At 33.9% G+C, this 27741-nt stretch overlaps 1 protein-coding gene across 8 annotated transcripts in view; it reads left to right on the top strand.

Annotated features, from left to right (window-relative positions):
• Positions 1-24635, top strand: part of LOC145260533 (uncharacterized) — a 194512-nt gene extending 169877 nt beyond the window's left edge. For 3 of the 8 annotated variants that reach the window (XR_013864315.1, XM_080118738.1, XM_080118739.1), the window contains 2 exons: positions 2751-2849; positions 23127-24635. Coding sequence is in view for 2 of the 8 variants with exons in the window: in XM_080118738.1 (XP_079974864.1) it covers positions 2751-2849; positions 23127-23185 (158 nt within the window). In the remaining 6 variants the exon portion in view is untranslated. Of the gene's footprint in view, positions 1-2750; positions 2935-18768; positions 18951-23126 lie in introns of those variants that run through there. The other 5 variants (XR_013864313.1, XR_013864314.1, XR_013864318.1 and 2 more) reach the window with 3 other exon arrangements.
• The last annotated feature ends 3106 nt before the right edge of the window (positions 24636-27741 follow it).

Here is a 27741-nt window from a genome sequence, read left to right as displayed (position 1 = left end):
CTGAGTGTGTCTGCAGGCTATGCCAAATAGATCCAGCACTAGTCATCCTGCTGAGGCTCACCAAAGGAGCGTACACCGTCTATCAGCAATTCAGAGATGAACCTTGGCTGGGGGAGGTTGTACAGGCACTATACGCAGCCTTTGCTATGGACCCCTTCATCGACTGGAGGCAGTTCAAATGGCGTCTTAGGCCAAATGAGATGGTGGATGTGTACCTGGCTGATTTAAGGAAGCTGGCCGTGCCTTGTGGAGGAGTGAGCGACCAAATATATTTCTGGCCAGACTTCCAGACAACGCGAGCTGACTGCTGCAAGCAATCAGCTGGCATTGTTTAACATTTAAGGTCATATCCAGGATCAAGGATTTCACTACTTTTATTGACTGCGTCCCATCCAGGTTTGCAATATGATGGCTGCTGCACTGGCAAGATACAACCACCATCATCCGTCAGTTAAACAGTGTTTTCCTGGAATGAGGCCCCCAAGCAGATACTAACTGACAATGGCACCACATTCACCAGTGAGTAATTAAAGTTTGCCGATGGCTGGGGAGTATGCCTACGGTTCCGATGTACACACGTATCAAGTGGAAATGGGGTCATTGAGCAGAACTAAAGGACTGTCAAGATCATCGCAGCCAGAACGGGCTACACTGTGTTTGAAACGGTCTACCTGTACAACATGACCCCAAAAGATGATATCTCATCCTCCACGGTGCCAGCCGATGCATTGTACAGGTATCATATCAAGATAAAAGGCACAGAGACCAACCCGTTACCCGAACTGGAAACAACCGGAGATAGGCTGAAGAAAGGGGATGTCATCTGGATTAAAAACCCACGTGGCAAATGTACAATGAAGTACAGAATCCGGCACGTCACTAAGGTGATCAACACACAGGCAGTGTGAGTTGACAGCATGCCCTGTCATGTAAGGGACCTGTGCGTGGCAACGCAGTTGCAACCACCCCTGGATGACACGAGTAAATCAGAGTCGGAGATGAAGGAGGCATCGCTCTGGTTCGCACCAGCTTTATCTGAAAGTGACTCGGACATTAGTAGCCTCCCAGTGGATACAGTTTTTCCAACCCACAGACCGCGAATGAGAGCACAAGTGAAGATGAGGTGTGCGTTGTCCCCCCAATTTGAAGAAGCATCTGGCGGAGGTGATCGCCACCTCCGTGCCATTGCTGTGATCATGAGATCAGGGGGGAGTGGAACGAAAATAGAGAAGGCTTATTGCAAAAATGTGCTCCGGTCTGTCTGTTGTGTGCGCTGAGAAGGAAAAACGAAAAGATTCAAGATGGCGACCATGGTCTTTTAATGTCCACGGTCTGAAACAGTTCTCGAAAAATCGTGTATCACACGTTATTTTGAGGCACCATAAAAGCAAGTTGCTGGGGGATGGTTTAGACCTGTGTATAGTGAATATCGTTGTGCAACTCGACGGATTTCCTGATACAACCTGTGTAGAGTGAACTTTATTATGCGACTCGTCAGACTTTTCCGATTCCTATAACATGATCTATCAAACTTTGAAAGGAAATCGGATGCCTTTAAGGTGTCAAATAGAAGACGATCCAATCATGTTATTATTAGCCATTCAAACAACGTTACATAATTATTAGTTATAGTGTTTTTAACAATTTGGCAAAGTCATAATTTAATGATTGATACCTGATTAAGGAAAATTAAGTTTCAAAATAAAATTTTATAATAATAAAATGTGACGAGTCGCACAACAAAGTTCACTCTACACCGGTTGTATCAGGAAATCCGTCGAGTTGCACAACGATATTCACTATACACAAATTAATAATAAATTGATTAAAAATAAAAGCTTTGCTAGAAACACAAATGAATAAAAAAAATAAAACGCAAGTAAAAACACGTCCCTCCTCATAATTTCAATTTTGCCATTAAAATATGTTATAGATTTCTTGTGGTCTCTTGGTCTTACTGGATTCCAAGACAAGAATTCCCTTTGTCTGGTGGAGTATCTAACTTCATGCTATTATTTGAGATAACATCACTTGGGGATGGTGCACCATCCCTCTTAAAAGCTGGTGTTGGTTAGCCATACTGAGGAGATCTTATTTGGCCTTCAAATACAAAATGTGATTTGGAATATTTAGTCAGGGTTTGCTTCTAGGGAAAAGTATCCTCATGCCAGGTTCTTCTGACAAACCTGTGTACAAGATAGTGTCTAGTAGACATTAAAGTTCTCTCCAGTAGGCATTCAAATTCTCGTGTGTGTATAGTACAGCTGAGTTTATACACGTTTGTCTTCATAAGTTTTCTTTTGTATGTTAATCACACAAAATATATATTAAAATATTCCTTGAGTCATGTTTGAAAACAAAATCCATTTTAATAGTTCTAATTAGACACAATTTTATCACCAATTACTCTCACTCTCACTCTCATTCTATGTTGTTTGGCCTACTAACTTACTCAACTGCAGGCTTAGAGAGAAGGATACTCATTACAGAGATTAGATTCTTCTCAAAGATCTTCAATAATTACTTTTCTGAGGGTTCTGTTCAAAATTCTGTGCAGACTCCCGAGTCTGACAGAAAGATTTCCAAGTTCGACAATATACACTTGAAGAAGGCTGGAGGTTACATCAGTCGAAACGTTGTGAAAATAAGATGAGAACAGTAGTCTGAATAATCCAAATAATACAAACATTTGTTATATAATATCAATAATGATGATTTTTTTTAATTTGTTTATTTTATTTTTTTTTTAGAGTCGGATGAAGCAAATTCACCTCCCGTTCCTATTGTGAACAATCCTAATCATTCCGCTGAACACGCAGAGGAAGAGACTGCATGTCTGCTCTCTACAGGTGGCGTCCTTTTTCGAAAGCGTATTTTAAAACAAACCCTAACCCAACATCCTATACAACCAAAAAAAAGAAAAAAAACATAAAACAAGTAAAAGATTACAGGAGGGATTGGAAAAATTAGGATTAACTACTTTATTATAAAGTATTGTGTACAAATAATTATTTTTCCGACATCTATTATGATCTATTATGATATATATGTAAGTCTGTCTCTAACCATGTTATAGGGGGTATAAGTTTAGCATATTATGATGCAGTAATATACTTTTAAAGTTAACTGCAAATGTTTGGTTGGCAGGTGACGATAGTTGGGGGTCAACTGTAGCCCCTTAATAGAAATAAGAATGACAGATAATTCAATTAAATCTTTCAAAATAAATAATGGCATTCATAAAGCAAAACCAGAACTCAAAATCAAACAGATTTAACTCCTGATATTAAACTTCATCTATAATATAACTCTGGCGAGAGTTTACATTTCCCAAATATTTTAATTCGTTGATTGGATTGTTAAGTGAAAGTACAGAATAGTTAACAAAGTCCCCCTCTGTATGTTAAAAATGGTTTTCTAAATAATAAATTTATTATTTAAGTATGGTCTGTGAACTGCAGAAGATCATTTAGAAAGCCATTCTTAACTTTTTTTTTTTATACAGGCACACCACATTATCAAGGCCAAGAGGCCACTCAAGGATAAGGGTTAAAGAGTGTACAGTAGAAATTGGACGATATAGTAATCATTAGTACTTTGCACCTGCTGATAGGACAGCCTCCTTAGTGGTTAATCCAAGGTTCGGGTCCCTGACTGTCAGGCGGATAACGTCAGCCCAGATAAAACGTTTACTTACTAGTAACATGGCTACAAGGATAGACATAGAAACAGAAAATTTCCGCCATCTCTGCCAACTGTTTGCGCAAAATACTGCCAACCTAGAAAACAGCTTTTTCTTCCCCCTTTGTCAGAAAAATCACTCATTAAAAAATGAAGACTGAGGGACAAATAAGGAGAAACAAGAGTAACAGGAGCTGTCGATAACGCATCCACAATGCGTTTTCTACTCTCCATTAAAAAAAAAAAAATTATTAAGTATTCTACTTAATAAAAGTCCAACAGGCATGTTTAAAGGAGAGTATGGTGATAGATTCCCCTCTCACAAACTAAAAATGAGTACAATTTCGTAATCTATTTTTGCAATCAACTTGGTAGATAAATAAATTTTTATGGATGAGAAAAAAGCTAGCATTTAATAAAACAGAAATACATAAATTAAATACTGAAATAAAATGTAGTTATTAATATTTGAATCTAAAAATAAAAAAGTATGATTAATATAGAAGTCACTTATTTCAACAAGTAAAATCTTATTGCATGTAAGTACATACATATTCTTTCATATGGAATTAGCAAGCCAAAGCATATAAAAAAAGATGCTATTTGTATGTATTTTCAACATAAAGCTTCAAATATTAATTCCTCAGAAGTGTTGGTGCACATAGACAGAATTCGTTGCCAATGAAGAAATGAACCTTTCTTAGATATCAGTAAGTTTTTCTGAATAAACACTCACTCACAATTTATACTGAATGGCATTAAGTTTTATACTAATTTTTATTTATTAATTCATTTATTAAATTACTAGGTGAAAGTACAGAATAGTGTTTGACTTTGGAAAAATATGTATGTACTTACATGCAACAAAATTTTACTTGAGTAAAAAAGAGAAAACAAACAAACAAAAAACAACACCTTCAAACTATGAATGATGGAAAACTTGTACTTGTGATGACATTCACCCGGGGTGGGTTGAGCAGGCAAGTGAATTCACCACATCACAAACCCGAAGGCAATCCATCCAGGTCTGTCGGCTGCTAACACCTTAGAATACTTCAGTTATTCATGATTCCATCGTCGCACACTGAAGACGTAAGTGCTGATCATAGTTTCTAAGTAAGCTTTGACCATTGCAAGTCATGTTCTCAGTTGACTATCACTCTCTTTGCATCCTCTAATGCCTTCTGAACCAGGTCAGTTGTGCCCAAACAAGGTAGTGTGCCCAAACTATTGGAGCCTCTTGATGAGAAGTACTTCCTCAGGTTTAGGAAGCTTACATTGTGCATGGATTATGGTGTTTAGGACGTGGTCAGAAATACAAATCCCAAGAATGTGCTAAATACATCTCCGATTTAGTTTAATTTCTTTTCTGAGACGACACAAGTATTTCAGTTAAAATCCATATATTTCTGCAGCTTACAAAACCTGTGGATTTAAACAAAAAAGCCATTATTAACATGTTAACTATTCTGTACTTTCACCTACCAATTTTACAAACCAAGAATATTGAATTCGCTTCTGCCATTCTGATTTATACAAATACAAAAGGTTTTCTCTAACCCGAGACTTCATTGAAATAAAATTATTGACTTTAATTCTTCTAACAATTTTGATTTTGCAATTGTGCATTAACCAGATACCCCCCAGTCTAGATGGATTTCTACTCAGGTAACTGGTATCACAGAAAACTTTGACAACTTATATTTTTTATGTGACAAACATTATGGTCTTAACGTAACCAAAAGTCCCATAACCAAAACTAGAAAACAATAATACAGGTAAGAATCACGTTTTTTTTTTTACAAAAATTTGTGGTATCTGTTTTTTATATTGTGGAGCCTGTGTTCATGCTGGATTGTTCAAGGTTGGGTATGGAATCTCTTCAGTTAATCTAATAATAATGGGCAACACCAGGACATGGGCAGCTAGTGGTGAATAAATTAAAAAAGAAATAAGAAGGCAGTGTAAACTGTTAGATGAAATATTTAACAGAATTGTATTAATATTTTATTATTAGTGTAAATTTTCTGTGTAATTGGTTTTTAAAAGGTTGCATTGAGAAGAAAGTTGAAAAAGAGATGATTGCTAAAGAGTTATAACAAATAATTTAATTGTAGGTTAATTGTAAGTATAGACTGCTTTATACTCTCCAAAAAATTCCAGCAAAACCTAATAGCCAGCTGTGGTTCTCTCCAATGTACTGCTGCCATTGCTCACAGAAATCACTTTTTCCATTTTTTCCAATGTTATAGATGTACTGAGAGTAAAGTCACTTTCAGGACTGCCAGCAACCACTGTAAAAGAGTAATAAAGAATGCGAGAGAGTTGTATGCTCAGTCCGTCAAGTTCAAAGTAGCTGAGCAGCAGCTTGGTTCCCACCAGTTTTGGCAAATAGTGAACAGGATCCTGAACAGAAGTGTGTGCTCTAACAGAAGTGTGTGCTCTATCCCAACTATCATCAATGGGCCTGAGGTAATCTTGTCAGCATCAGACAAAGCCAAACTCTTTGTCAAGGACTTTGCAGCTAATTCTACCCTATGTGACCAAAGCCTTCAACCTCCGCCTTTGTATTTTCTCCTATATTAGAAAACATGCTATGCCACATACAAATATCTGTGTGTGATGTTGCCAAGCTAATCAAAAACCTTGATTCCCATAAAGCAACTGGCTCTGACGGCATTCCAATTATAGTGTTGAAAAAGCTTCAACCAGAACGAGCTCCGATACTTACAAAGCTGTTTAAGCGTTGTCTTAAGGAGAATTGCTTTCCAACATCCTGGAAAATCTCATCAGTTTGTCCTGTATTTATGAATTCAGGTGATCGGTCATTTTCCTCTCAGTACAAACCAATAAGTCTCCTGTGCATCATGAGTAAGTTGCTAGAATCTGTTTTAAATAGAGAAGTAATTGACCACCTCAGCAAAAATAACCTTAGTGACACGCAATCTGATTTCCATTCTGCTAGATCTACAGCAGATGTGCTAACAGTTATATCTCAAAGGATTAGCAAATCTCTCAACTGAGGCTTCCTTTCTAGGGCAATTACTCTTGACATATCAAAGGCCTTTGATTGGATATGGCATAAAGGTCTACTTCACAAGATCTCCAGCTATGGTATAGTTGGAAATGTTTTCTCAATTATTAAATCATTTCTCTCTGATAGGTTCATAAGAGTTGATGGGTAGAAATCAGAAACTCACAGTATTAATGCTGGAGTCCCTCAGGGTCCATCCTGGGCCCAACTCTCTTCCTGATCTCCCAAATCCAAAGATCATTCGTAGGCATTTATGCTGACGACACTACCATCTATGACAACACATCAAAGGCCATAAATGACCAAGTTCTCTCTGATTCTCTTTCCTCTGATCTTGAGCATGTGGTACAATGGTGAAAGAGGTGGCTGATTACTTTTAATGCATCTAAAACCAAGCTTCTATCTTTACATCATCAACACTAATTCTCATCTGGCATCAATTGGAATGAATGGCTCTCGTTTTGGGGAGGCTTCATGTTTTGACAAGCTTCTGAGCTTAACCTTTACTCTTGATCTAAAATGGAACAAATCTGTTGTCAGAGTCACTGGAAAAATGGTAGGATCCTTCTATGGCTTGAGTAGATATCTCACTGCTGATGCAGTGATCAATCTATATAAAAACCAGGTACATCCAAGGATGGAATACTGTTGCCACATCTGGGCATGAGCTGCTAGAAAGACTTATCCTGCCTTGACAAAGTTCAAAATAGACTTTGTAACCTAGTGGGGGATGCCCTTTTCTCTTCCCTGCAACCTCTTTCCCACAGAAGAGATGTTGCGAGCCTGTCTCTGCTTTATCATTGTTTTCATGGCAAGTGCCTGTCTGGGCTCTAGTCTATGGTCCCCCCTTGCCAAACTTTCACAGGGAGCACCCGTCTGGCTGGAGCCACTATCAATGGTTTCCCCACTCTTTGTTTGGCCCTGGGCATGGATTTCATGGACAGGGCTTCTTTTTTGAAGCTGCATGCCTGTGGAACTCTCTTCCGTTTGCCTATTTTCCAGCTGACTACAATTTGGTAGTCTTCAAGTCAAACGTAAACAAGTTCTTGATGAATCGTCCCCTTAAGTAATCCAATTTGCTGGATTTCCACTACTAATGATTACTATGATATTATCCCATTGTACACTCATTAACCCTTATCCTCGAGTGGCCTCCAGGCCTCGATAAGTGGCGGCTCCTATGTAAAAAAAAGAGTTGTATAATATTAGTGTATATTTGTCTTAATGTACACTATCATCCTCAACTCCCATCTTACAAAATGAAATCGTCCAAGTGTCAAAATTTGAGGAATACCTAATGTTGTTTAGTATCCAAAATTTTTTACTTTACTCATTTTAAAATGAATTGTTCTGAAATCGAATAAAGTATCATAAATAGAATCATAATTGTTACAAGTTTTTGACATAATGGTTGGATTCTTTGCTGATGAAACAGGAGACTAGTGGGTCAATACTTAGTTGTATCAAACATGGTACTCGATGCTAAACATTTATCATTATAAAGTAAGGATCAAGTGAAGAAATCCAGAAAAGGAGTAGCACCATCTGCTAGCCAAAGAGAAAGGAGCCTTGAGGTTGCCCTTGTCAAATATTTGCATAGTCCCTTTGGTACTCCCAACCAAATGAAGATGCCCCATAAAGTTATCTCCCTTCATGAAGGAGGGATAATGCCAGATATTGTCACACAAGAGTAAAGTTAAACATGAAAACGATGTTTAATATGAATCGATTTCCCTAAAAAGAGGCACTTGGGATTGGAAAAAGTACAGACAATAGAGACATTATTAAATTCTTGAATATGACCTTAAACTATATCTGATGGTGAGGCCCCAGTTTGTGGGCTTTAAAGAGTATTGAGCCACCCTTTAGTTGCCATTGCTCCTAGGTCCACTCTATCTGGAGTGGTAGTATCTGTTAGAGTCCAAACTATGGATTAAATAGAAACCGACTTGAGAAAAAATATGTATTCTATGAAAAAATTTCTTCAATGACTGGATTCGGCAATAAATAACCTGAAAAGGGCTGATATGCCGTAAACCAACCAACATTATTAAATGCAACTAGAAATTTTAGTAAATTTAGAAAGTATTTGTAAATGAAAAGTGGATGCTACTTGAATAATAATAATAATACCAACAAACACTTCTCAAGAAACGCCCCTCACTGGAACCCACACATAAAAATTCTACATGTAGAAGGCCTACAAAACCCAAACACTATAAACATGGAGACTGAAACCTATGAAACAACGGAACTAAACAAGAATGAAGTAGAAAACATCATACAATTTATGAAAAAAGAAAAAAACTTTCATTTCTAAGGAACCAAGAGTGGAAGAAACTAAAAGCAGAAACAGAGAAGGTGAACAAGCACCTCCTGTACATCTCAACAAATACTATTAAAGACTTAAACAATTAAATTTACGCAGGTGCCAAGACTGAGTATGAAGTTTAAAGTAGAAAAAAAAAAGGTTGGAGAAAGAAAATTGACTGACAAAACCTGGATAGGAATTCAAGCTGTAAACCCAAATCAACAAACTTAAAAAATGATAAACAATATGAAAATGAATAGAAGATAATGGAAAAGTAGAAATGTGACCAGCAGGGAGAAGTTAAACAAAAGACAGGAAAAAGTGAAAAAACTGGGAAAAAAATAGCAAAAGAAGGGAAATTAACACGATACAAATACAAATTGGAACTGTGCAAGTAAAATAGAACCTTTGAAAACAATAAAAGCCAATTCTATCAAAATGCAAACAGAGGAAAAACAAAAACAGAACACTCGGATCTGACAGAAACAAAATGCTACTGGAGCAAGATATGGGAAAAGCAACAGGATCGCAAGAGAAATGCTGAATGGCTGAAAGACATGAAAGAAGAGTTATATCAAATCAGAGAAAAGACACAGAATGAAATCAGCAAGGAGACTTTCAAGACAACCTTATGAAAAATAGCAAATTGGAGAGCACCAGGTCATGACGGAGTGCATGCATACTGGTTCAAAAAATTCATGACAATACATGAAAATCTAATTCAAAACCTGAAAAGATGTATCCACGAAACAGAAGTGCCAGAATGGATGACCAAAGGGAGAAGTACACTGGTATAAAAGACAGAAAAAGGAACTGCCCCCAGCAACTACAGACCTATAACATGCTTACCTATTATGTGGAAAATATTAACAGCACAATTGAGAAGACAAGTTAATCCTGCCTGGACTACTCGTCAAGTCACAGAAAACATGCCAAAAAATAAAAATAAGGAACACATGATTTACTATACATAAACCAAAAGATCCTGAAGAAAATAAAACGTAGAAAAAAAGAATATAACCATGGCATGGATTGACTAAAAGACTGTATATGAGAAGATCCGTCAAGCATGGATAATAGAATATATATATATATATATATATATATATATATATATATATATAAAAGCAAACATTGTTAAACATAAAAGAATTCTATTCTTTGAATGTGTTTCTTTATTTTATTTTTTATTTTTCTAATGTTTTTGTGCTAAAAAAAAAAGAGTTAATATATGTTCCATACATATCATGAATGTTTTCGATTTTTCGTCAAATCAAACTCCAATAATAATAATAATGATAATAATAAAAATTCAAGACACTATATAAAAGTCTAATTCAAAACCTGCAAAGATATGTCACACAACAAATGCGCTTAAATGGATGACGAAAAGTATAACCACACGTACAATATGATACAGAAAACGGAACCACCCCCAACAACTACATGGCTATAACGTGTTTAATATGTGGAAAATACTGACAGCACAAGAGAGAGAACAAATTTACCTCTCCCTTCATAATCATGGACTACACCCCAATGAACAGAAAAGATGTCAAAAAGGAAAAAAAGGAACACATGATCTACATAAACCAAAAAATACTGAAGGAGGGGAAAAGTAGAAAAAAGAATATAGCCATGGCATGGATCAACTACAAGAGTGTATGACATGATCCCAAACGCATCGATAAAGCAGGTGAAGTAAGTAAATAATAATAATGATGACGATAAGATAATAATAATAATGTGATAATCAATAATGGACATGATGATGATGATGATAGATGTATATGTAACGAAAGGTGGTTATATAAAAAAAGAAAGATCCAGTTCTTCATCTATTCATTTTTTAAGTGAATGCCACCGATAATAATTTGTGTCTTTTTGTACATATTATCTCTGCATAACATCTGATTTTTTTTTAATCAATTTTTTTACAGTTTTTATTTTTAATTAAATTCTGAAAGAATTTTACCTTTCTTATTATTCTTAAGAATCTGTCTTGAATTATTTTACATTAAATGTCATCATCATCATCATCATCATCTGTTTTCCATGTTGGCATATGTTTGACAAGTATTAGATTGATTCCCAAATTAACTTGTCTCTGGCCAGGACTTTATTTATCCTTCTTTCTTTCATATCCATCCTTATCACTGTCTTTCATATATTTTCCTTTGCTCACTAGTCAGCTGACCCTGCTACTCCAAGTGTTTCACATCTATTGACTTAATCACACTCTTCTATTCTTTCATTACAAGCAAACTAAAGAAGTCTCCTGTTCTGCAGTCATCTCGATAGTCTCCATATTTAATTTTCTTCTGAGGTCAAGATCTAAACTTTTCTTTAAGATTCACCTTTTAAATCTATTCTCGTCTCATTTCTCTTGACATAACACGTATCCTCAACTCTCATTAGTACGGTTTCACTTCCATTGCATCCAAATGCCTGATAGACTCATCCCTTGGTCAACAGTTGTAATTGCTGGTCACTACAAGCAGAAATTCCCTGAACTTTCTCCATCCAATCACATCAACACCAGCTCCTCCCTGGTTGACTGAAAACAGTGACTTTCTGACTAAAATGCACCACACATAAATGTTATTGTTTTTTCCTTCTTTTTTACAAAACTGAATCATGTTCTACAAAACCAAGAAACAAAAACATTTTCCTCACCCTTTTGCCCCCCCCCTTCCCCCATTTTTCTATCCTTTGCCTTTTTTCTTTCTTTTTCACCTTCTTTACTGTGGCCCAGTCAGTGGAACAATAGAATACGCTGACTGCAGAGTGTAAAAGTCTCTAACTGGAGCCACCTGTTGGCCGTGGGTGGTGACTTATGAAGCCTTAGAATGGGATCCTGGTGGTTGAAGGACTTGGAGGTCAGGATTTAGCATCCCCACTTCCTAACACACCACTTTGGTCGTTTACTGGGCTAGATGGGTGGTTGGAAAAGCCCAATCCGATCAATTGTCTAGTCACGTCAAGTCCTAGTACTTACATAAAACCAACCTATTTCAGACAGCATAAACCATCAGACACCTCCGAAAATCTGACTCTTCATCAAAAACAAGAGATAGAGCATAAGTATCAGAAGGTGGTGGCAAGGGTCAATCTACTAGTATCGAAAAGCTTCCACAGGAAGAGATTAAAATTGAAGTTGTCATCAAGAACGGGCCAGGAAAACAAAGAGAATTCTGAAATGCTAATAGCTTTCTACTAGTGTGAGTATACCTTCTTTGTATCTCTGGGATAATAAGACAAAAGGCCCCCCTCCCCTAATATCCCCCATTGATGGGCTCCAGGGTGATTGGGGAGCAAGGAAGATGAAATATAAAATGAAATTAACCACGGCAACCAACAAAAACAAAAGACTCCATATTGAATTCAGCTCAGATTGCTTATACACAGAATCAGAATCAAACAAAACCAACGATAAAATATTTCTAAGATTCATTGTTTTTGAGTCAATAAAAAACAACACTCCAATCATTAAATTATCCCCATTCATCGTTGAAAAAAAAAATTGAACTATAACAAAAACCACATCAATTAAAAAACTAAGGAACCACACATTCTTTATAGAAGTATCCAATAAACTTTCAGCGACTACACTCCTAAACCACACCCACAACCTTAAAATAAAAGCTAACCCTCACACTACCCTGATCTCCTTAAAGGGCATGATAAAAAGTCCAGAGCTTTTACTTTGCTCACCAGATGAAATTAAAAGTAACTTAAAGGAACAAGACGTCCAAACAATTAAAAAAAGAAAACACCTACACCTAAACTTCAACACTCCCAAACCTCCTACTGAAATAAAAATTGTTTATTTAATAGAAAAAGTAAAAGATTTTATACCAAATCCTTTGCGATGTCACAACTGTCATAAATTTGGCCATCACCAAGACAGATGCACCAGACCACTAACATGTAAAAACTGTGGCGAAATTGGAGAACACATTAATTGCGAAATGCCATTAAAATTGGAGAACACATTAATTGCGAAATGCCATTAAAATTGGAGAACACATTAATTGCGAAATGCCATTAAAATTGAAGAACACATTAATTGCGAAATGCCATTAAAATTGGAGAACACATTAATTGCGAAATGCCATTAAAATGCACAAACTGTAAACAAAAATGCAGCTGACTCAAAAGAATGTGAAGGAAAACAAATAATTACAATCAAACACACCAAAATCTATCCTGCCCAAAAGTGAGAAAGTTAGTTGAGAGCACACCAGTCACAATCGTATGCAAATATAACTAAAATCACAAATAACTCGATTTCAAGACAAGAAATGACACAAAACAATCTGATTGAATTGATGAAAGAATTAAGATTGCTAATAGAAACATTAAAGTCATTAACTAGGTTAATTAAATGGAACCTAAAGGAACATCCCCAATCCCAGAATGATGAAACTGAAAACATTAATGTGATAGACATAGAGAGGACCTACCTCAGAAACAGGCGGAAACCTGTCTCAACAGTCATGTGTAGATCTCAAGCAGTCTCGTGTGGTATATGCACCCCATTGCCATTTCTGTGATCATGAGATCAGGAGGGAGTGTGATAGACATAGAGAGGACCTACCTCAGAAATGGGTGGAAATCTGTCTCGGCAGCTGAAAGACAGAAAAAGAAAAAAAAGAGGCCCAAGATGGTGGCTGTTGTCTTTTAAAGCATCCGGTCATGTGTAGATCTTATGCAGTCTCATGTGGTATATGCAAATTCGGTGTGCCCGAAACATTACAAAAGGTGAGTCGCTGGGAGGAGTAGGAGAAGTGTTTAAGACATGCGTATAGAGAGCATCAAAGTGTATCTCGTGTTGTGAACTCTACTCAACGAACTCTACTCAACTCAACTTGTGACTAGCGAACCTCTGCTTGATGTTTTAACCAAAAAGTTTTGTTGCTTTGCGTAAGACAAAGACTTCTGATACAACAGCACATGACAAACTTACCCAATACTGTTATACAATCCAAGGATATTTCAAAACAAAACCCCCTAAGAAAAATCAACATAGCAAACAAAAAATAGAAATGGTGCTGTTTAGGATGAAAACAAATTCGAACTAATCAAAACCAAGAAAAATACCCCAGAAAATCAAGAAGCACAAATAAAAACAAACCAAAAAAAACAAAAAACCCTGGAGATCAAAAAATCTAGATATAAACCAGAAATAACACCAAATCAAGTACCAAACCAAAACCGTAATATAATTAAAAAAATGGAAGTGGGTGACATTCACAAGCACCTACAAGACCTTCCCACAAGCAAGAAAGATAATCGAAGCACCAAAATATGCAGAGGAATAATAATCAATTCATGGATAGAAATAAAAAAAACAACAAATCATCCAATGGAATTGTCGTAGAATAAAATCAAATTATACCAAACTCCTTATACTTATTTCACTTTTCAACCCAGTCATAGCCTGCCTTCAAGAAACCTTCCTGAAACAATAAGATAATATCAATATTAAAAACTACCAAATATTTAATTACACTCATAATTCTGGGGGCAGGACCTCTGATCAGAAATGATTTACCCCACAGCAAAATAAACATAACATCCAACAACGAAGCGATTGCCAATAATGCCACCCTACATAAAACAATGACTGTATGCTTTCTATATACTTCACCAAATGATGACATAGATAAAAACGAATTGAAAAAACTGATTGATCAATTACCTAAACCTTTCATCCTATTAGGAGTCTTCAGTAGTCATAACATGGGGATGTAAAGACACTAATAAAAAGAGCAAAACGCTGGAAAAGTTTATCAACTAAAATGATATATGCTTTCTCAATGATGGTACACCTACACACATCAACCCAACTAGCGAAAATCATCAGCCATCGATCTAAGTTTTTGTGACCCATTGCTGTATATGGACTTTAATTGGAAAGTACATGGTGACACTTGTTGCAGTGAGCATTTTCCAATATCGATAGAAAACCCAAAATTCAGTAGTGAAAAATTTCCACGATGGAAACTAAATAAGGCTAACTGGCAACTATATAAAGAAAAATGTAGGTATAGGTTGAATCACATATAGTCAAACAATGAGACAGTAAAATTTTTCACAGAAACATTAGAAATTGCAAATGAATGCATCCCTTAAAACCTCAGCACCTAACAGACACCGCAGACCCTGGTTCAACGGTGAATGTTGGAAATCTATCCAATTGCAAAAAACCTGATGGAATACAAATTAAACAGAGCTTGTAGAGTAAATAGGCATCTAAAAAAGAATGCTGGAAAAATTGAATTCCTCCTGAACTGAGAACAATATGGAAGATGATTCAAAGAATTGCAAATAAACATCAATGAACACTAATTTTGCGTCTCCTCAAAAATAACTCCAGATTAACAGATAAAAAGAACATAGCTGACTTATTAGCCAAAACCTTTTCCCCAAACTCCTCTAATCAAAATTGTAACACAAAATTTATAACAATTAAATAAAATGCTCAACAGTACAAAGTAAACTTTTAATCGAAAAACCTAGAAGATTACAATAAACTGCATTAAATGAATTAAGATTCTATTAAAAGATCCCACAACACAGCTGTAGGACCAGACGAAATCCATTACGAATTCTTATGACAACTCCCTACAGAATCACTAAAATTACTACTAAGAATTTACCAACAAATTATTACCAGACTTATGGAGACAAACTACAATAACAATAAAACCAGGAAAAGGCAATTTGAACCCGCAAAACTACAGACCAATCTCATTAACTAGCTGTTTGTGCAAAATAAAGGAAAGAATAGAATTGGTTTGGTATCTAGAATCCAACAACCTTTTGTCCAACCTACACTGTGGATTCCGTAATAAAAGAAAGACAACTAGTTCGATTGGAAACGGCTATAAGGAAAGCATTTATCAGGAATGAGCATTTATCAGCAATCTTTTTCTACCTAGAAAAAAGATTGCTGATACGACATGGAAATATAAAACTAGATTTAAAAGGCAGACTCCCACAATTTATAAAAGGATACTTGTTGGACTGCAAATTTAGGATCTGCATTGGATCCACTTACTCGGACATCACAAACCAGGAGAAGGTAGCATATTATCCGTGAAGCTATTCAATGTTAAAATGAATAGCATAGTGAAATGTTTGGACCCTGGCATTGAGTGATCTTTATCTGTATATCAAATGCAGATCAAAGTATATACAAACTCCAACAATGCTTAAATAAAGTAAGCAAATGGGCAACGGAAAATGAATATAGATTTTCCAAATCAAAAGCCAAATGCATTCATTTCTGTCACAAGAGAAAACTCCACAATGACTCTACACTGAAACTCGGAGGAACAGTAATTCCCATTGTAGAAGAACACAAATTTCTGGGACTAATATTTGATAAAAAAAAACTGACATTCATCCCTCACCTGAAGAACCTAAGAAATAGTTGCAATAAAAGACTGCAACTACTATGTGTAATAGCTCACACAGAGAGGGGGTGGGCGATCAAGAAGCTCCACTGAAGTTATATAGAACTTTGATTAGATCAAAACTAGACTATACCAATCAGCCAGAAAATCATAGCTAAAGACTTTAGGCCCAATCTGCCATGGAGGACTGAGATTAGCACTTGTTTTAGAACATACCCAGTTGAAAGTCTTCATGTAGCGGTTAATGAAATTCTTGCAAATATAAGGAGTCCCAATACTACACCAAATTAAAAGAACACCGAAGTAATTCAGCATATAAAGCTACATTTAATCCGAAATAGCAAAAAGAAAGGCCCTTTAATCTTAGAATGGAAACAATTCTACAGGAATTGGAAATGGCTGTAGAAAATGCCCAAGAACACATACTGATTAAACCCCACGTTGGATTCTTAAAAAACCCAAAGTGATACTGAAATTAAATGAACTCCCAAAAGCAAAAACTCATCCTAATATTTACTAAGAGAAAGCATGTGGTATCCTCCTGAAATACATCGACCATTTACACATTTTCACCAACGGCGCCAAAGACCAAAGTACAGTGGCATGTGCTGCTGCATTGAATGAAACAAAAAAGTTCTTTCAACAAAATTTCTATTTTTACTGCTGAAACATGTGCACTCAACATTTTAGGACAAAATAAATGTAAGAAATTCGTTTTCTGTACTAACATCAATGAATAACAAAAAACTCCAAAACTCTCTAATCATCAAACTATTAAACAGAATTAACTCATTATCTAAACACAAAGAAATAATTATATGCTGGATCCCAAGTCACATCGGAATAAAAGGAAATGAAAGAGCCGACTAAGCAGCCAAATCAGCACTAAATCTGAATCCTGAAGCAATAAACATTCCATTTACTGATTTTAAACCCCAAATCAATCAACTATTTCATGCAAAATGGCAACAACAGTGGAACAACATAAATAAATAAAAAAAATATCAAATTAAACTCATTCTGGAAGAATGGAAACCAACTACAAGGATATTATCAAGAATTCATATTGGTCATACAAAACTCATACACTCCAACATACTGAAACAAGAGCAACAACCTTCTGTCAAAAACTTGCACCATTAAACACATTTTTGTGGAATGTAGAGCCATTGATAATGCCAGGAAACAATATCTTAAATCTAACAATATGAAGAACATTTTTGAAAACAACTGCAACAAATACTTTCCTTTTTGAGAGTAACAAGACTTTTCACAAAAATATATATAAAAAAAAATTTTTCTCTACAAAACAACCCAACTAAACTCTATGATTAAATATTTGAAAACATGAAGACCTTTTTCTAAACTAGTAGATTTGGCATTAAATAACCCGAAAAAGGGTTGATATGGCGTTAAACAAAAATAACCAAACCAACCAATGTAATAAAACTTCACTAACCTTGCCATTGAAATATAACTTTGCCACATCATCCAAGTTCATTGCTTTATTGCACGCAAAAACTTCTTTTGTTTTACTCTTTTTTTTACCCAAACAAGGCATATTGCCACTTGCTGGTAAGGGGCTACTATGTTGGATAGTGTTTAACAGGAGACTGTGGGGAGTTGAGCAGTGAAATGTCTATTCACATTACATTTAAACCTGCAGGTTAATAGAAAAGCAAGCAGAAAACAGAGAAGGAATTCCAAAGTCTAGTAGTTTAAGGGAAGAAAGTATTAGCGTAGAAGGGTTTCCGGCATCTAGTGACTTTGGCAGTGAACGGGTGAGATTTGTATGTACATTCAGGGAGTACAAGTACTATGAGTTCATCAGAGCACATTCCATTAACGTACAAAATGCAATATTGAAGCGATGGGAGAGAGGTTGAAGCTTGGCCGATAGTGTAGGGACCGTCGGGTTAGGGTTAGATTTGAGATTTGGTTATCATTTCTCAGATTGTTTTTCCAATGCATTTCTTGTGCACAGGATTGATTTGCTACAAACTCCTTTTCCAGAAATCGAGTAGATGAACTTCGTCATTCCAGAGGTTTTCCAACACTCCAACCAATGATTATCATATTAGTCTTGGAATAATATTGAAAAATGTTGTTGTAGTAGTAGTAGTAGTAGTAATAAAAGTGTAATATTGAAGTATGCTCAGCAAAAATAAGAAATTGTTAAAAACAAACCAAAAATAACAAATAAATAAAAATTGCATAAAAAAACAAAAACATGTTAAAATAAGAAATACATCTATGGCATTCACCTCTATGATCGAATTACTGGTGTCTATTACTGTTTTTTCTATTTTCTACAACAGATCATGAGCTATTGAACAGAGAAAACACCTACCAGAATTTGTTTTCAGGAGTCTGCATAGCAGCAAAACATTTCTGGGACCTTCTGGATTGAAACTAAGAGCAGACTGTTCATTGGAGCAGATATTCCAAGACACGACAAGAAATATATCAATAGAATAAAAATAATTTAAAAAAAATAAAAGTAAGATAAAAAATAATAACATATATAGAGAATTGCTATGCTTTAGTAATGCATAGCTTGTCTTAAACAAACGTAGTACACAACTAAGCATTGTGCTATATTCCTGTTCTATACAATTTGTCTTAAACTAATTTAACACAACTAAATAATTTAACACAACTAAATAATTTAACACAACTAAATAATTCAACACAACTAAATAATCATGCTATATTCCTATTATGCACAGGTGTGTCTTAAATCAATTTGGTACAACTTGTGCTGAACCAATCTAACAGTTGGTTGGTTGGATTTTGAAGAAAATTTTTTTAATAGAATATATTTGTTGTTTTCAAGTCAGTTTCTATTTAACCCATAGTTGGGACCCTAACAGGTACTACCACTCCGGGTCAGAGTGGACCTGGGAGCAATGGTAATTAAAGGGTGGCTCCACACTCCCCAAAGCCCGCAAGCTGGGGCCTCACCACTGGATATAGTTTAAGGTCATATCCAGGACCCCCATTGAGGGACTTTTACCCTCTGCAGGGGGAGCAGTCGGTGTATTCTAATGCCCCACCGACAGGGCCGTCTAACAGCTGAATTATGGTCACATAATACTGTTCTATACACGTTGTGTTGAACAAATTAAACACACAACTAAAACATTGTACTATATTCTTGTTATACACAGCTTATCTTAAACAAATTTAGCAACACACAGCATATATTCCTGTTTGCACAGTTTGTCTTATGTCTTATGTAATACTTACAGTGTCATATTCTTGTTATGCACAAATAAAACAAATCGATTTCACATACAAGAACACATCAAAGTATGATATTATACACTATCTGTATGCTGAATTGGTTTCAGACAAGCTATGCATAACAGCAATAACTCAACATTTTAGCCAATTAAACATGGGAAAAAGTTATAGTCCGTTGAATGAGTGCTCTATGCTAAATTGATGGCTGTCTATTATTAAATTTTTACTCATTTTTGCATTAAATACTAATCCCTATTAGTCTCTAACTGTGCATCAAATGGATACCATAATACTTAGTTCGCTGCACTTTATCATAACAAAGATCCACACAAAATTTCAGCCAGATCAACCAAGTAGTTTCTCAGAAAAATTCTAGAGTAAATATGGTATTGTGGTGACTTATCCCTAACAGTGCATCAAACAAATTCCATAATACTTAGTTTGTTGCACGTAATCATAACAAAGGTCCATACCAAATTTATGCAAATTGTGAACTATGCCTAGTCACTGCCAATGCTAGAATCGACACATTCAGATTAAGAAGATGGAGGAGAAAAAATTGCGGCAAAAATGTTGGTTCAGGGTGTGGATATAGTTGCATACCCTTGATGATCATTGCAGCTTGCTGCCTAAAAGCAAAGCATCTTATTTATATTTTAAAAGGAACTGAGTCACTCCAAGAACCAATGAAAGAAAAATAATGTTTATTCCATTTGATCTTCGCTTTAAGTCTGTGACCAGTGAGGGGGAGAGACAAAAAGAGATCAATAATTATTGTCCAATCATATTTTGTCAACCCATTGCAATTTTCATGCTTATGCATGGCTTGCTTCCAAACAAACTGTCATCTTCTCTCTCCCACTCTCGGTTTGAGCCATGTGATGTCATCTCTTTTCCTATTAATTCCCACAGTCTAACAATCCTAACATCAAGTTGATCCTATCTGACCTTTCATTTCCTGTCAATCTCAACTGACAATTTTATATACTAGTGCATTTACACTCGACCAATATCTCACACACAATCAAATATTATAGAATAAATAGAATCTTCTTCAACGAATTCTGTAATAATTTAATACAATGTTTCCCAAAGTGGGCAGTACCGTCTCCCTGTGAGCAGTGCTTTGATATCGAGGGGGGGGGGAGCAAAAATATAGATACACATATATAGAGAGAAATAGGAAAATAAACAATTTCAAATTAAAAAAAAACGCTCGGATGTGTAAATTAAGAGTAATTGTGAAGACAAAAACGAAAATGATTAATGAGATTATTATTTTTGAAAAGCAAATTTTGTCTTTAATATTATTTTCAATTTGAAAAAAATAAATGTTTTAAGGGTTATTGTCAAAGTCAAATAAAATGTTTACAAGCAAACGAAGTTGAGATTCTGTACCATATCATTGTTTTTGAATACATTATTTATAATATTGTTGTTTTCACTTCGAAAAAAGCTTAAGTGTGTTTATGGGATAGGGGGCGCTAGCAGTGTATTCTAGGAGCAAAGTTTGAGAAACACTAGTTTCAAAATAATAAAAAATATATAAACAACCTCTTAATTCTGATACTAACAAATAATTATTATTCATCTCTCCTGCATATAAACCCAATCTAATAATGCAAACTAGCAGTGTCAGTGGGAGTGGAGTATAAAAGATGGATTAAGATTAGTGATGTTATGATGACAAGCGAAGAAAAAGAGGAGCAGGAAAAAGGAAAGAGTGAAAAATACAAAGATATTATACTAAAAAATAAAATAAGATAAAGCAATTATACTAAAATTTTAATACAATCTAACTAAGACATTATGAAATTAAAAAAAAAATCTGACTAAGACATTATGAAATTTAAAAAAAAATCTAACTAAGACATTATGAATTTTAACACAATCTAACTAAGACATTATGAAATTTAAAAAAAAATCTGACTAAGACATTATGAAATTTAAAAAAAAATCTAACTAAGACATTATGAATTTTAACACAATCTAACTAAGACATTATGAAATTAAAAAAAAATCTGACTAAGACATTATGAAATTTAAAAAAAAATCTGACTAGGACATTATGAAATTTAAAAAAAAATCTGACTAAGACATTATGAAATTTAAAAAAAATCTGACTAAGACATTATGAAATTTAAAAAAAATCTGACTAGGACATTATGAAATTTAAAAAAAATCTGACTAAGACATTATGAAATTTAAAAAAAAATCTGACTAAGACATTATGAAATTTAAAAAAAAATCTGACTAGGACATTATGAAATTTAAAAAAAAATCTGACTAAGACATTATGAAATTTAAAAAAAAATCTAACTAAGACATTATGAAATTTAAAAAAAAATCTGACTAAGACATTATGAAATTAAAAAAAAAAAATGCAAAATTCAAACAATCTTTATTTATGAAAAATAATGTCTTTTAAATGTTGTCCATTTTCAGCTTCGCATATTTGTGCTTTGTCCAAAACTTTATTCCTGACAGATTGCAGAATCTCTGGATTGCGATTTAACTCCCTTATTTCGTTCCTGATGTTTTCTTTCAATTCTTGCAGGATTTGGGGTTTGATGTTTCGAGGTCTGCCAACTCACGGAACGAAATAAAGGGAGTTAAATCGCAATCCAGAGATTCTGCAATGGAAAGAGTGCAAATATGCAAAGCTGAAAATGGGCAAAATTTAAAAGACATTATTTTTCATAAATACAGATTGTTTGAGTTTTGCATTTTTTTTTTTTTTTTTTAGATTTCCCAATGTCTTGGTCAGATTGTGTTAAAATTACAGAAAGATATCAAAAATAAAAAATCTAAATTCAAAACGCTTCGGAGACCTTGTGTGTGATGTGCATACATTTGGAATGATGCAAAGATGACCTCAAGCCAATGTAAATGATGAAATTTCATAGAGAAAAAAATCATGCTATAGTTCCATGACCAATATGAAAGCACCACATGATGTAGAAAAGACGTAACGATTGAAGAAGAAGATGATTTATATAGATATATACAAGATAGAGATTTGATATCTGTCTGTCTGAAGCTATACTATTATTGCAGTATACAGTAGAACCCCGGGATACGGCATTAAAAATTAGTAACAAAATATAGTACAGTACATAATACACATGTATATAATCAAATAACAATACCGTAAGGCGGGGAAAATACCGTAACTAGGGGCCGAAAAAAACATTGTATTCCATATCGTAACCTAAAAAAAAAAAACCACGTATCCTAGGGCCACCATATCCCGGGGTTAACTGTACATTAGTTTGCCATGATATTATTCTCTCACGAATTACTGTCCCTTTTTAGGGGGCGGGGTTGTGATATATTAGCATATTTTTGCTAGTAAATATTATTTTCAATTTGAATTGAATTTTTAAATTAACTTTTTAATTATTTTTATTTCTTTTTTTCTACTTTTCAGAAAAGCATCCAACCCGCAGTAAATTCTGGAATTTATTTTCCTGCTGCTATAAGAGTTAAACCGTGTAAACTTATATGCTGGACATCTTTACTATTATCTCTCCAAGAAAAACCGCATGCCCGACAACCTCTCGTAACCAACGTCCAATCAGAATATCATGATTAGCTAAAAATTATTTCGATTATCATTCCCTCAAATCTACTCAAAATAAATCCCCACTATATAATAAAGACCAATGTGTATATATTTTTATAATTTTTATATGAAATAAATATATTTTTTTATTGTACAAAAATTTGCAGGTATAAACACATGCTTTTTTTCTAACTTTGGATGAAGTCATTCAAGTGGTGAGAATGAGCTAGAAAGCAAATAGCAAGTCAGACAACACTATTTGAAATTTGAAAGAAATCTTTCATTCTAAATAAAATGTCGTCGGTAAACTGTTTTACTTTATTGTTTTTCTACTTTAGAAATTTATAATTTATATATGAAAAATTTATAAATGAAAAATTAAATTATTGACATAATTCTATGATTTTATACGAATACTGGTGCATACACTTGCGGAGCATTTATTTTTCATTTTTGACGTAGAGTGGGACGACTATTTTCTTTAAAAGATTCTTATTATTAAACTAGCAAAAAGACTCGACATTACCCTGGATTGAAACCTAATGTCATTTTTTGTCCAATCTACAATGCCATTTCATATATTTTATATTAAATTCTTGATGTGGAAATTAAAACATGTATTCTGCATTGATTGGATGGGAAGGAGTGCAAGTAAAGTTAAATTAATTGAAATAAATTTTGTTCATTTTATAATCTTTAAACCCCTTTGAGGCATACTCGGCATTTCTCAACGATAATTAAGAACTCCTGTGTACTTCTGCTCCAAGCTCTGAACCTCTTATTAAGATTTCTAATTTTTTATTTTTATTTTGCTACAATCTTCGATTTATGAATAAAATAAAATGGAAAATTAGTTTATGGAATAGTGGATAAGCAAGTCAGCATGCTAGTAGAAATAAACACACAACCAGATAATCAAAGTTGAACCAAAGTTGAATAAAATAAAATGGAAAATTAGTTTATATCTTGGTTCACCTTTAATAATGTGTTTGTTGTCCTTATTTCTACTAGTATGTTTACTTGCTTATCTGCTATTCCACAAACTAATTTTCAATTTTCGTCTTAAAATTTTATTTCATATTTACTCACTTAAAAAGAAAGGTAAAATTTATTTTCTAGATTACAGTCAAAACGTCATCTGGCAATTTTTTTTATTTTAATGAAAAAACTGGTGTCTTTCTGTTACACAGAACCACATCCTTAAAAGGTGTTTTTTTTTCTTAAACAATGTTTGATTGTCTTATTTATGCCTTAGACGTACAATTTGAGATATTTTCAATTCAAAACGAACTGTTATTAATGTGTGTTATTAATTTCTATTATATATCTCAAGAATGATTTTGAAATTTTCTTTCAATAAATGACTTTAATTAATCAAGTGTTTGTCACTTTCTTCTGAAGATGTAATTTTTAAAAGAAACTCCACAAGAAAGAATCAGGAATAACTATTCTAACATGATCTATACACATGAAGATGGCGATAAAACTAAAACACAATAGAACACATAAAGATGCCATAAAACACATTTTTTCTTTTATGCAGTTACATACACATTATTACCTTATTTCACAATAGAACGCAATTACATACACATTATTACCTTATTTCACAATAGAACGCAATTGCATTATTACCTTATTTCACAATAGAACGCAATTACATACACATTATTTCACAATAGAACCCAATTGCATACACATTATTACCTAATCTCACAATAGAACGCAATTACATACACATTATTACCTTATTTCACAATAGAACGCAATTACATACGCATTATTACCTTATTTCACAATAGAACCCAACTACATACGCATTATTACCTTATTTCACAATAGAACCCAACTACATACACATTATTACCTTATCTCACAATAGAACTCAAGTACATACACATTATTACCTTATTTCTCAATAGAACGCAATTACATACACATTATTACTTTATTTCTCAATAGAAGGCAATTGCATACACATTATTACCTTATCTCACAATAGAACGCAATTGCATACACATTATTACCTTATTTCACGATAGAACACAATTACATACACATAATTACTTTATTTCACAATAGAACACAATTACATACACATTATTACCTTATTTCTCAATAGAACGCAATTACATACACATTATTACCTTATTTCACAATAGAACGCAATTGCATACACATTATTACCTTATTTCACAATAGAACCCAATTGCATACACATTATTACCTTATTTCACAATAGAACCCAATTGCATACACATAATTACTTTATTTCACAATAGAACACAATTACATACACATTATTACCTTATTTCACAATAGAACGCAATTACATACACATTATTACCTTATTTCACAATAGAACCCAATTGCATACACATTATTACCTTATTTCACAATAGAACACAATTACATACACATAATTACCTTATTTCACAAAGAACACAATTACATACACATTATTACCTTATTTCACAATAGAACGCAATTACATACACATTATTACCTTATTTCACAATAGAACGCAATTACATACACATTATTACCTTATTTCACAATAGAACACAATTACGTACACATTATTACCTTATTTCTCAATAAAACGCAATTACATACACATTATTACCTTATTTCACAATAGAACGCAATTACATACACATTATTACCTTATCTCACAATAGAACTCAAGTACATACACATTATTACCTTATTTCACAATAGAACGCAATTACATACACATTATTACCTTATTTCACAATAGAACGCAATTACATACACATTATTACCTTATTTCACAATAGAACGCAATTACATACACATTATTACCTTATTTCACAATCGAACACAATTACATACACATTATTACCTTATTTCACAATAGAACCCAATTGCATACACATTATTACCTGATTTCACAATAGAACACAATTACATACATATTATTACCTTATCTCACAATAGAACTCAATTACGTACACATTATTACGCAATATTAAAACATTACATCCATTCCACTGAACACCATAACCTAAAACGTATCTACATTTACATTCGCACTTACACAGACCCTCTGATGACTCCATTCTACACCGGGTCCATTTATTCCATTTTCCCCTTATAGTTATCTCTGTCATTATCTGCCTACTGATTTCCCACACAAACGCATATTCTTACCACCTTCGATGTAAACAATATTGATTTCTCCCTTCATAAATCCTGCCAATCTGATTGGCTGTGATTTATACATTCTATAATTCCCTTATTCGATTATTCAGCTATGAAAATAAATAGCCACACCATTTCTGTACGTACTCATTATTCTTGCGTCTTATAATTCACAAAATTTCCCCACTGAAAATCTACACTCCAAAACAAAAATAAATAAAATAAAATAAAATATGACCTTTCTTCTAACCCGTAAGTTTCATTTACCGCTGCCTTAGTTGTGAATCCTTTAACGTATTTGCTAGCACGGTCCCGACCAAGAGAGAGAGAGAGAGAGAGAGAGAGAGAGGGAGAGGGGGGAGGAAGAGAAAGAGATACAGAGACTTATATCTGTTTTAGTTTTCATTCGAAAACACTTTTTTTTTACTTTAGATACACCTACCAATTGCATGAAAATACAAATATATTGTAAAACTTTAATTTAACTTGAAAATGCTATTTACAGAACATAGCGCGGTAACTAGCACAGTCCCGAGAGAGAGAGAGAGAGAGAGAGAGAGAGAGAGAGAGAAGGAGAGAGAGACTTACATTTGTTTTTGTTTTCATTTGAACACACTTTATGTACTATTGACACACCTACCAATTTCATGAAAACACAAATACATCGTAAAACTTTAATTTAACTTGAAAATCCTATTTACAAAACATAGCGTGGTACGCTAGCAGTGTCAGAAATCGTCAGTAAAAATTTGTGGTAAACACTGGAATATTTTCGACTTACTGTCTTTCGAAGCTTATAAATTCTTGAAAAATGTAATTCAAACCCTATTCTTTTTTTAATTAAAGGAGCAAAGACAAAAAATTTTAAAAATAACAGGTTCAATAGCAAATTATGCAATATTTGTTTTTTTTTAATCGGTTTTCCTTAAAAAAGATTAAAAAAAAAACAACGAAATTTTACTTCCTTCAAATATAAAATATATATATATAAATTCCAAAAAATCACTTACCTATAAAAGCTAGTATTCGATGAGTAGTTCAATTGTTCATTGTTAAGAATTTATCCATATTTATACTTATATTCCATGTCCTTTTTTAAATAAAATACTTTTTTTAAATAAGGATTAAAAACAAACGCGAACTCATTTTTTTAAAACTGTTCAAATAAAGGGAGACAAGTCTGATTTTATTCGCCTTTATAATACGGCGCATAGAAGGGACATAAATTATATGTCTTTTTAATGCGTACTGTAAACCAAATTTAGTATTTCGGTTCTCCGTACTTAAAAAACTGAAATTATTCACTTATTATTAG

This window comes from Euprymna scolopes, chromosome 36 (assembly GCF_053919585.1).
Source record: "Euprymna scolopes isolate OS-2025 chromosome 36, ASM5391958v1, whole genome shotgun sequence".
Taxonomy (NCBI): domain Eukaryota; kingdom Metazoa; phylum Mollusca; class Cephalopoda; order Sepiida; family Sepiolidae; genus Euprymna; species Euprymna scolopes.
Note: the sequence above shows the minus strand (reverse complement) of the source record. Positions and strands in the feature narration are given on the sequence as shown.